The 12806-nt window shown below is 36.5% G+C and overlaps 1 protein-coding gene across 1 annotated transcript in view; it reads right to left on the bottom strand.

The window, feature by feature from the left end:
* The window catches only part of dve (SATB1_N and homeodomain domain-containing protein dve), a 540584-nt gene that overhangs the window by 67575 nt on the left and 460203 nt on the right, over positions 1–12806 (bottom strand). The window contains exons 4-5 of the mRNA XM_069819175.1: positions 11198–11324; positions 8794–8896 (exon numbers count right to left, since the gene is read on the bottom strand). Coding sequence (XP_069675276.1) covers positions 8794–8896; positions 11198–11324 — 230 coding nt within the window. The remainder of the gene's footprint in view (positions 1–8793; positions 8897–11197; positions 11325–12806) is intronic.

Raw genomic sequence — 12806 nt, forward strand, 5'->3', positions numbered from 1 at the left:
ATGGCTTTGGGAGTCACTGAAATTCATTGTACTGGAATTGTTATCGTAACCCAAAATGCATTTGAAAAGATGCGATGAAAATTGATCTAGTCATAAAAGTAGATTAATATTTATAAATCGTGCAGTGAAATAGAATACCTAATGATAAACGAAATTAACCTGCATAATTAATTAAAACAATTCTTTTCAAAACAGTATCCGAACCCTGAACTTTGTAATCTGCTAGCAAGCACGCTGGCACAGAGCTATCTGAATGCTTCGTGTGAATTGCCATAATCGGGGTTTTCGTACTGTATCATGTTTGTTATAATATTTATTTATTTCACAGGTTTACAATGCCTTTCACATCTTCCTGTACCCATTTCAAGAATTGATAGCCACTCGCCACTCATCTCTATTCTCCCAATCTCCCTCCTCTAAACCTCTCTCACTCAAGTTTCTAACTATTCTTTCTGTCCAGGTTAAGTTCGGTCTTCCTCTCTTTCATAAATCTTTTTCGGTAATCTGTCTTCCGTCATCCTTTTTATATGGCCAAACCATCTTAACTGTGCTGTTTTAATGTCATCTAAAAGGAATTCTTTCAGCTTCATATTTTATCTTGTCACGTTGTTCCTGATTTTTTCTCTCCTCGAAATCCTTGCAGATCGTCGCCAGAAATCCATTTCAGTGGAATGTAATTGATGTATTGGTCTTGCCATGTCTCTGATCCATAACTCATTTTTTTTTATTTTATTGGGTTATTTTACGAAGCTGTATCAACATCTAGGTTATTTAGCGTCTGAATGAAATGAAGGTGATAATGCCGGTGAAATGAGTCCGGGGTCCAGCACCGAAAGTTACCCAGCATTTGCTCGTATTGGGTTGAGGGAAAACTTCGGAAAAAACCCTCAACCAGGTAACTTTCCCCGACTGGGATTCGAACCCGGGCCACCTGGTTTCGCGGCCAGACGAGCTGACCGTTACTCCACAGGTGTGGACTCCATAAGTGATTGTGCTTTTCACAATTGAATTATAAATGTTTGTTTTTGTTTTTATTGTTATATCTCGGTCCCATAAAATGCTGTTTAGTCTTGATATTGCTATCTTTCCTTTATTTATTCTTCCATTTATGTCCTCTTCATGGTTGCCATTTTTGGTAATTTTCACTCTCAAGTATGTGTATTCTTACAATAGTCTATGGTTCCTTTACCATCTTCTAATATCAAGTCTTTTGAATCTGTCCCAATTACCATGTAATTTTTCTTCAGATTAATGTGTCTAATGCCTACCCACTTCACTTTGCGTGATTCGGGTTCCCATACTGCGGATAGATGGCAGGACTGTGACCCATTTTCAAATTGCACACCACTTCGGCGGGTCACGTTATGCATGATGTGTATCTGTGAAGAGTTATGTCTTGTACTAGGGTGAGTGTATGTTAAGTGTTCGTGTAGCCTAAGTTTATATATGAATATTTTTTTTTACATTTCCTTTATCAATAATTTGGTTTACTTCATGGTATTGTACCACGAACCCAAATAAATATAAAAGAAAGAAAATAAAGCTTAAAACAGAAAAATAAAGAACTAATCTTTTGTTTTAAACTAGGATTAGATACCCTATTATTTTAGATATAAATTATTTTTAACTTTGTAGTGTAAGGAATAGGTGAGAATGGTGATGAAGTTGAGGAAGAGAGAAGGGGAAACCCGGTAACGGCACGTAGCCTACTCCTGTCGAATAGCACCAAGAGGGCCGCCAGGCTTAACGTCCCAGTCCGACGGACAAATCACTATCAACAGTGACATATACTTTCTCTTCATATGCACTGCGGAGAGATTTTGGATTTAACCCAGGCACATTAGTGCACAATTTGGTGATTAGAAGTTGTGCACCGCTATCTCTCCTAGTCCCGAGGTAGAAATTTATTCATCTATCAATTTCCGTGTCACGTATTCTATATCTTCATAACCTTCTGCAACTAATAACCGATCATCTGCAAATAGTAATGAATAAATTGTATCCTCTGTTAGTAATAATCCCGTTTGTGAGCATTTCTTTCTCCAGACTGATAAAGCATTTTGTACATATATTTTTATTAAAACTGGTGATAAGGGACACCCTTGTCTTAGGCCTTTTTTGATATGAAATCCAGTTGAAATCTTGTTATGCATTTTAATTTTTGTGTATGATTTATCATATAAGTTTTTTAATCGCCTGATAATAACTCATAAGTATAAATTTGAATTGATTTTCAGATTAATTTCGTGCTTTTACATTAGTTGTGAAATATCTTCCTGTAATATTATTGAAGTAGTATTGGGTTGAGAACCGTTATTAAATCGTTGCGGTGTGAATCATGCTCTGTGAGGAGCTTCAAGAGATGAGCCATTTTCTGTTTCTGGGATTGTACAACTAATGCTTAAGATCTTCCGAATCAGTATCTCTATCTTTGCTTCTATAAGAAGTGGAAACTAATCGGGTATTCCTCTTTTCAAATATCTCGATTCTTAATTACTTATTATCGAGAAAACGACTAACAACACGACCACACTGGCTTAACCCGGGTCTTGAATCCGTAACCACCAGAATGCAAGTCTTTTTCTACCACTGAGCCAACTCTCTCAGTAAAATCGCCATTCAAATCAATTCAATTCAATTTATTAAGCCATTAAACATACAGTGATAGGTTTCGTCACAGATACAGAAGGAAAAAACATACATTTGAAAATATACATATAATTGAAAACCGTTAAGTTTAATTAGAATGAAAAAGCAAAACATTTTGAAACTCTAAACATTAATGACAATACTTCACTCTTACTGTATTATTTGTAATTAAATGTAAATAATTTTATTTATTAAAAAACAATTTCATATGAATTCATGTTAAAAAATCATCTACAGAGTAGAAAGGACTAATTAAAAGCCAATTATAAAATCTAGTTTTGAAACTATTGGTTGGTAACTTATAATATTGACTGGAAAGCTCATTATATAATTTCATCCCCATGATAGAGAAATTTGTACTAGTTTTATGTAATTTACAGTATGGAAGATTAATTTGTATTTTGGCTATTAATGAGTAATTGTCTATGTTATGTCGAGTGTAAAGGATTAGGTCGAACATATATATATATATATATATATATATATATATATATAGATTATTTATGACAGTTAATATCTGTGATTGTATGAAAAGTGGTCGACAATGTTCAAGATAATTTGAATGACATAAAATTCTAATGGCTTTCCTTAGCAAAATCAAGACACTCCCAATTTTGGTACCATTTCCACAAAAAATTAAGACATATCGGATTATCAACTGGAAGAACGAAAAGTAGGCACTTCTTAAATAATTTTGAGAAACGCAAGTCACTAATTTCACTAATCATTGCTATGATTTGAAATAAAATGAAATTAATTTCTTACCCAAAGTTAATGCAGTGTCTGTGCATTATTACTAGACTGGTAGATACAGAAAATGGATAAAATTCGTCCAGTACTCTGGAGAAATCGCTGTACAGGGACTGACAGTGTGCTCAAAATTGCTTTCGCGTTGTGAGGAATGCTGGAAACCCGTACTTCCGTGAAAATTGATAAATCAATGTTTGTAGTTCCAAATAGCATGCTGTACGCTAGTAAAACGTTAAAAGGACTTCAGTTAATACGCGCTTCGTGGGAAGCTTTTCTTCAACATTGTAACATCTGTCTATCATTAATCAGAGCAGATAATCCGCATGTTAACATGATAAGATAGTTAGATGTCGAACTCAAATCGTCGTCGTGTGATTCCCTCTGCCTTTCTTTTCCCGAAGACTTTACTAAAGCTACAATTCGAAATTTTCGAGAAGAATTGCGAGGTCGTGAATATGAATCATGGAAGACCCTTTCAGGACGGGGAAAAGATGTTGAGATGTATTGCGAAGTAACAACCGCCAACAGTTGGATTGCAAACAAGAAAGGACTTTCGACTAGTGAATGGATATCTAGCCTGAAAATGACAGCAAATTTAACAGCTGTTCGTTCCGTTCCCGGCAGATCTCTCGACGGTACCCGGTGCAGACATGGCTGCCCGGAGATTGAAACTTTAGCACACGTCTTGGGATTCTGTGAACAGGGATTGCTCTTGAGGAACTCTAGACATCACCTTGTAAGATCCAAAATTGCTGCCGCATTAAGAAATAAGGGCTGGATAGTAGAAGAAGAAATCTCCTGTCTAGCTGAAAATGGATCAACGAGACGAGTAGATATTTTAGCGTACAATGCTGACACTAAACAGGGCATCATTGTGGACCCCACGATACGTTTTGAAGTAGAATGTCATCAGTCAGCTGAGGTCCACCTTGAGAAGAAGTCGATCTATGAGCCTACAGTCAACTATTTCAAGGTGAAATATGCCTTAATTCACGTTGAGGTATTCGGCTTGCTCATAGGTGCTCGAGGGACTATACCAGCTTTTTTCGAAGAATTTCGACGGAAATTTGTTCTGCCAACATCTTTGAGGGATGACATTGTGATAATTGAGTTAAAAAATCCTGCCAAATCCTAATTAATCACATTGTGCCACATTAATAGCAATTGTAATGTTTCACGCCATTTTCTTTGTTTCACTTTTTTTAATTTAATACCTATGTTTACATATGTATAATAATTTTTTTGAGGATATACTGAGTCCGTAAGGGCTACCCTCAATGGGGGACAGTTTAGTAGGCCCATTATTATTATTTCTCCCTACATTTCAGTCACTGACATTTATAAAATCTCTACTTCTCTTCTTGAATTAAACCTGGGTCCGATGGATTTGGAACTGGAAACTCTATCACCGAACAACAGCTGAGGTTGAAACAAGATGTCAGTAAATCAGTACTTAACCACAGTATAGTATATACAGTCACGAAGCTCAATACGTAGTAAATATGCATCCATAGATAGTTGCTAATCACTAGGATCGCTACTATCGCCTAATTACAGACAATGCGAAATAGTACCTGCACAGTCTATTGTTTCTAGTACCCTCATAAACTGAAGCTTCGTGACTGTGACTTAACCGTGTCCATCACCTTCTGTAAGAGACAGCGAGTCTTTTGACTACCTCAAAGGCACATTCTGGCGGGACTGCCCGAGTCCCCGTCTCCGCATGAGAGCCTCCCAAGTGGCCCGTCCCGCTTTGTCTCTTCCTACTTCTACTTCCCTTACACATTTAAGCATGTCTAAGTAATTTCATTTTACTTGGCTTTTAATTTTTTGTGTGATGCAAAATACACGCCAGTGCGGAGGGTGAGTAAATATATATATATGCATTTCCAACTTAATGCGGAACAAAGTTATTATACCTTGTCATCATGTTAAGAGATGGAATAACTCTAAAAGGGTATCCACTCATCCTTCATTCTATTAGCAGCCCTTCATTTTGATAAAAAAAATGTTCGACCCCATTTCCGTTGTTGAAACTTGGGGTGTAGTAACATCACCGAAGAATGACGCTAGCAGAAAGGGGTTGAAGTTTCAACCTGCTATATGAGTACTAGAAGAGAAAAGGGGTAGGTTTGGGAAGAAGGTGGGATGGTTGTTAATAGAGGGAGTAAAGAGGTGGGTGGTAGGTCTTTTGATCTCATTAATACTATGAAATAATGCTACATAATCTTATTAAAATGGAGGTTACGTGGAAAGCAATCCCTTATATATATGCTTGTGACTACTGTAGCATCTACACTTAGTCTGTCGCGAGGGTTGGGGGATGTAGACTAAAGCTTGGAATCTTCCTCCCCCTTCATCTCGACGTGGAACCTGGTTTCTCTTTCCGAGCGTTCTACTTACCCAAGCAGTGAAATCGGGAGTCTTTAAACCATAAGCTACGAAAAGGGACGATTTAAATCCTTCACCCCTCCTTCTACTCTCATGCTTTACGGGGTGTTACGTTAAAATCATCAAAGGTGAAAATTCATATCGATGTATGCATCCCTCATTATCGAAGTGGCGACACTCTGGTGATATCGCGTCGATAAATTATATGGCTCGGATTTAGAAGTCTCAAAACATTCTTTCCTTCCTTCCTAATTTTGAAATTTCAAAGCAGTTTTCTATTTACAATTATTACATAATGCCAAACATGGGAATCCTACTGAACCTTAAAACGGCTACATGGAAAATTAGAACACAAAACTTCGACGTCATGTCGTCTCAAAACTTTTTTCCTATAAACGTTCTATTTATTTTCTCCTTTGAGTTCTTAGCCAATAGACGATTTTCTTACACAGGATATGAATGGATTTCAGTAGGTTAGGTTATGTTAGGTTAAATAGGTTACATTAGGTTAGGTAACGGTGGCTAGAGACGGGTTAGGGACGACCCTCTGCACGTTGTCCATACTGGGGCCTATTGTGCACCCTAATTTATGATATGAATGAGGATGAGGTGTACCAGCCCATCGGCCGCATGTAACCACTCGCCCGCTCACCCAATGGGGGTCAACTAGCCTCCTCCGGCCCTAAGTTCATACCGTCAAGGTGACCAAACAGCACAGGGTCCATTCCAACGGCCCTTCCAAGGTATCAAAGTGCCTTTGGAAGTGCTCTTAAGCAATGCATTTTGGCAGAGATGTTGCGGAAGGATGGGAACCCAGGAGGACCCCTCTCCGTAAGCGGACGAAGACATGCGTTTTGACCTGATTATGTCTGTGGAATGAGATGAAGAAGATGAATGATATGAAATCTAAATGCTTTTTCTCACTGAAGGGTTTTTAAATAATTCGCAATAAAAAGCATAATAATGTAATTATGCATATTTATGTAGAAGGTGAGTAAAAATTATGGAACACTACTTGTAACTTTCCTATTTTTAATTTTATGAAGAAACTACATCTACAAAAGTTACGTGGGATAAAAAAATATATATTTTAACTTGGTTTCAATTACGAAGGGTGTGCCAAGCAGTTTGTTTTTAAATGACATCATGTACTCATTATTGCACTTCTGGATTCTTCAGGTCTCAAAACACACACGTTACAAAATCTTATTTTATAAATTAAAAAAAAAACAGATTGATGGCTTAAGACATGGATACAAAACATAAATTGAACTACAATATTAATACGAGGCATAGAATTTAAATAAAAGAACGTTAAAAATAATTTAACAATGTTCTAATTGTGTCACGTGTTGATATCAGTACTGTTCATTGAAGCTCTTCCAAATGGTCCCCACTCACAGGCAAGCAATGCATAAGTTTTTCTTGGAAATCGTTTAATATTTGTCTGTTGTATGTCATCCCTAATTCTTCGTTTTATCTGTTTCAGGTCTTGTGGTCGGTCCTGGTAGACTCTCCACTTAAAATAGCCTCATTGAAAAAAAAAAAATCTAACGAGTTGAGATCAGAAGATTTTGGAGGTCATTCAAGAAACACTGATATTCTATTGTTTTGATTAGTAAAACTTTTACTATGATTATTTAACTCATGGCCTCCCTTACTATCTATAGTGATAAACTATAAAGGACAAAATTTCTCTTTGTTATGTACACATGCACAAGGATAACAAATTTGAGACAATTTTTATAAACTAATAGTTTATAAATGGTAAAAGAAAAATGATTTTGTACGTTTTGGGACCTCAAGAATCCAAAAATGGAAAAATAAATACATGATGCCATTTTAAAAAGAGACTCCTTGGTGCACCCTATACCCTGAAACTAAAAACAGTTTTTGAAAACGTGTTCAAAATATTTCTTTTCCCAGCTCCTGTCACTTCTATGTATAGAGTTTGTTCTTAAAATTAAAAATAGGAAATCTATAAGTAGTGTTCTAAATTTTTACTTGCCTTGTTATTTGTCTGAAACATAAAGTTTTTGGGACTTTACTGGATAGCACATTTATTTACTTCTTTACCCTATGCAAGAAACAATACTAAAAAAGAATTAGTGCATACGTAGAGTTTATCGCTTTTGTTTCATTTCATTTTTTTAATTTTTTATGCATAATGACCAGTTAATTTTTTACTCAATCTATTATACTTCATTTGCAACATTTTAAGAAAAATCTGTTCGTAGATACTGAATAAGAATATAATCCGAAGAACAGTTTGAGAGAAATCTCTGTAGGAAAGATGAGCAGCCATAATTGCATGATCAAAACTATTTTTAACAATTAATCTATGTTGGAACGTCGGCTTACTACATTTCCGCGATAATCTGAAAAACATTTTTTTTTGCAGTGTCACTCCATTTCCTCCGGTGAAAAAATAAAACATATCCAATTATTCTTCAAAATCTCTATGTAATGTTGTGTGCTTAGTTGTAAACAATTAAACGCCTTAGTTAATGTTTCAATATATATGCATTAATATAAATGCATTGTAATTCCACAAACAGATAATTAAAACTTACGCAAGCAAATCACTCTTCAGTAGCCACCTCCGAATGAATATACTGTAGCATTCTCGTATTCGTCATCAGTGGGGCTGCGACCCCTCGAAAAGGATTAGGCGACCCCAATTAGGGTAGAAGGTAAAATAATAATCTGATAGTTGGTCTCTGCTCAAATGTGCACCCGATGACACAGCTGTAAGAATTTGCACAGGGGATCAAACAGTTAAATTTCCCGTTTTTGATCTGTGGTATGCTCAGGATACGATTAAGATCACGTCGTGCATCCCTCGAACATTCTTTGTTCACTCGTTCATTGTCATTATACTTGTAAACATGTATGAGTAATAAAGTAGAAAACACACAACTTGCCAAAGAAACGATAAAAAATTTAAAGGATTATATTATCCCAAAAGGCCTATACAAACGTAATAAAGCTAATGTTACTCACCTCATCCAGAGGGCAGCCTGTAGAAACCAGTAGGCCGTGGGACTGTACAAGTAGAAGCCGTAACAATTTGTCTTTGATGTCAGATAAGACACTCGGACGTGCCCTGAAATAAACATATAACATTATTAAATGGCTAATTTAGAACATTGCTTAAATTTCTAACGCTTGCAAGTTCAAAGAGTTCTTAACTTTTCTCCAGCTTTATTACAAAGCCAATTACTCTATGCAAACTACAACAGAATGTGCGTAAATTTATATTTGGGGAAACTTACACGTAGTTGAAATTTAACTCTGTGATAATGAAGTAGGCATTTTATTTAGTCAATCATGAATTAATCATCAAAGAATCCTACACCACGGATAAATATATAATAGGATGCGAAACTGCGGTCAGCACCATCTGGCGGCGGGGGGCTGAAATAAGACGATCAGCGCCCAACGTCGTAGGTGGTGAACATTAGAAGTACGTGTTGGGTACATTACCCAGAGTTCTCTATTTATCCGTTCGAGATATTGCTCGAGGAGACGAGATGGCAGACAGAAACTTGCTAATAAGTGAACATAAAGTGATACGTGTGTGTATAAGCAGTGTATGTTAAATAGTGATGTTTATGGACGTTGTAAAATAGTGTTGTTGAATGTATTGTAAAGTAATAGTAATATAATAAATTGAATTATCTAAGTAGTTCTTGCAGACTTTTCCATTGCGCTGTACAATAAATACCCAAAGAATATAATCCCAATTATCTAACCTTTAGCTTTATTTTTTGTCTCTGTCTGGTTATATTTTAATCGGGTAGTGTAAAATAGATCGTCTCTTTTATCTTCCTGTTGGCTCCGGTAAGAATTTTCAGTATAAGATGCTGTGAGGAATAAAAATGTAAATGTTTTATTTTAAATTGGGTTAGTTTTGAATATCGATGAGGGTGGGAGGGAATACTTTCTGCACAGTTTAACATTTTCGTCACCAGGTGCGCTGCTAAATGCATGGAATAATTACTCTTTTCGCTACTTGGTGCGCTGCTAGATGTAATAACGCCCCTCCCCCCAATAGGTGGCAGCAAGGTCAATTTCTACAACAGCGCCTCTAGTATGTGTTAAGGGAAACTCAGTAAGTTTCGCATCCTATTATATATTCATCCATGCCTACGCTTTTACGAGGCTTGCAAAGACAGTTGTCCATGACGAAGAAAACATGGGATGAGGCTGATAATTTTGTCTGGAACGCTTTCATTCAGAGACATGTTTCTTTCACAATCGTAAACCGATAATAACCGAGTCCTGTCTTTAGTTCTTTTTTTAAAGAAATCCCTGTTACCAAATTTTTATCATTATTAGAACTCAAGTGTTCTTTCCACGGATTTGATCATTTAAACAGTGAAGCCAATGAGAAGTTCTATATCCACTATACTATCGATTCGCGATGGATGTAGTTTAACACATATCAAAGATGCCCACTACAGGGTGTTGCAAAAATCCATACTCAAACTTCTGGAGATGGTAGAGGAGTCCAAAACAAAAATTTTTATTATATAACCACAGGCCGGAAAACAATAGTTAATATCAGTCATCACCTTCGAACGCAGACATTGCTGATAGACATTGAGAGTGTGGTAACCATTTAAAATGGTTTTCGTAACATTTTGTTTATAGGTATTGTTCAAACGTGTGGCCTCCTGCTTCAGTACATGATGTACAACGACGTGATAATGCGTCTGTCATACGTTGAAATATTCCATGTTGATGTTGTAAGTGATCGGCAGCTACAAGAATTCGAGCAACGAGGTTCTCTTCTGACACAATTGGCGTTTCATACACTAAACTCTTTAAATGTCTCCACACAAAAAAATCGAGTAGGATAAGGTCAGGAGAACGAGCAGGCCATGCAATGGGCCCACCCCGGCCAATCCAACATTCTGCCAAAGCTATGTGCAGTCTGCTAATTGTGTCGTGTTTGTGATATGCAGAGATGCTTGTTTCTACTCAGCGACCTATGGTTATGATTATTTAAAGAAAAATCCTTGTTTTAGCTCCTCTGCCATCCCTAGAAGTTTGAGTATGGAGTTTTATAACATCCTGTATATCTTCATTCGCACACCCAGTAAAATACTGTCGTAACTCGAAAATCACATATATTATTACCTTCGTAAATTATTTCCAACGCAGTTTTACTAGCTGGAGGTATGAAATTCTAATAAATAAAATAGTAAATTTTCAGAGGGTTTGGTACCTATTTATTAAAATATTTCCAGATCAGTATTTTACTACGAAATAGCATATCTTTACAGATCACAATTTTCGAGTTACGACACTATTTCACTGGGAGTGCGAATTATCTTATAGATTTATTCCTAATTTTATTGCCCTCATATGTATTACCAAGAATGCAAGTTGCTGCACTCACCTGTAGAGCTGTATCCTCAGAGTCGCTACTGTCGTCAGCTCCCCCAGGATGTCGCCCACTGTTACAGTCGGGCTCTCGGCGATTTTTTCGAAACTTAGCGGCTTCCAGTTCTTTATCACAACTGAACCTTACAGACCAAAGCAAAGTCCAACATTAGCCTATATAAACTCATTACAGTAACAGCGTGCAATACAGTCGAATCTCAATACAGTGACAATTTCTAGCGAAACTACAGTAACATTTTAAGCTTTGAGACAGCTTGCAACCAGGCTGAAACTACCATCGACCCTCCAGCGAAACATGGCAAGTCATTATTTCTGGTTGAAAAGTAGCCAAGCTTCGATTTTTATTTATAGCATAACAATACTCTCTCGTTTCTTACAAGTTTCTGAGAATGTTCTGAAACTGAATGTATAACCAAAGCCACCGTTTCTGGCGTGTTAAATAAGTAATGGGAACGTTGAGAGCGAGTATCTTGTGCACTAGTAAGCTGACTACGTGATGTGTATTTGGGTGGTACCGTTTTCAGCTGCACTGGCAACAAATGCTCACTGACTGGTTTTTTACTCAAGGACACGCGCCAGAATCGCTGGCGCAGGCTGTAACCATAACTGCCATCCTAATATTTTCGAATTTAAACGGAAGAATTCTTCGGAACTCGATCAGAAATTTCTCCAAAATTTTTATTTCCAGTTCATCCAAATTATATAGGTAAATAAGATGATGTGTGAACGAAGAGGAATTCAAAATTTCATGTAATTGCTATTGTTAACGCAAGACGTAACGACTTCCGGTTTTTTTTAAACTAAAATAGATCCACTACTTTTTATTTTAATTACAGTCCTATATAGGATTAATACGGTACTCCCGGGAATGCAGAATGTAGGCCTATTTTGTACTGGAACGTCGAAGAAATTAAATAAATATCAACAGACACTCAGTGTGTTGATCAATCAATTAGCCTCAATCAGTCAATCAGCGAGTCACTTAATGTGTTAATTAATGTCAGTTTCTCTGTCAAGTAAACAATTAACCAGCCATCCTAATCAATCAGTTAGTCTCTCTGTCAATTAATCAATTAATCAATCAGCCAGTCAGCCGGTTACTCAATGTGTTAATCAGTTAGTGCACAATTAACCAATCAGCCAGTTACTCAATGTGCTAATCAATCAGTTAGTATACAATTAATCAATCAACCAGTTACTCAATGTGTTAATCAATCAGTAAGTCCCCAATTAACCAATCAGCCAGTTACTCAATGTGTTAATCAATCAGTTAGTGCACAATTAACCAATCAGCCAGTTATTCAATGTGTTAATCAGTTAGTTCACAGTTAACCAATCAGCCAGTTACTCAGTGTGTTAATCAGTTAGTGCACAATTAACCAATCAACTAGTTACTCAATTGTCAATCAATCAGTTAGTGCACAATTAACTAATCAGCCAGTCACTCATTGTGTTAATCATTTAGTCTCTCTGCCAATTAATAAATAAGTTAATCAGGCAGTCACCCAATGTGTTAACCTGTCTCTCTGTCAATTAATCTATCAATCAGCAAGTTACGCAATCAATCAGTTAGTATCTGTCAATTAATCATTCAGCCAATCACT

This window comes from Periplaneta americana, chromosome 2, assembly GCF_040183065.1.
Source record: "Periplaneta americana isolate PAMFEO1 chromosome 2, P.americana_PAMFEO1_priV1, whole genome shotgun sequence".
Classification (NCBI taxonomy): domain Eukaryota; kingdom Metazoa; phylum Arthropoda; class Insecta; order Blattodea; family Blattidae; genus Periplaneta; species Periplaneta americana.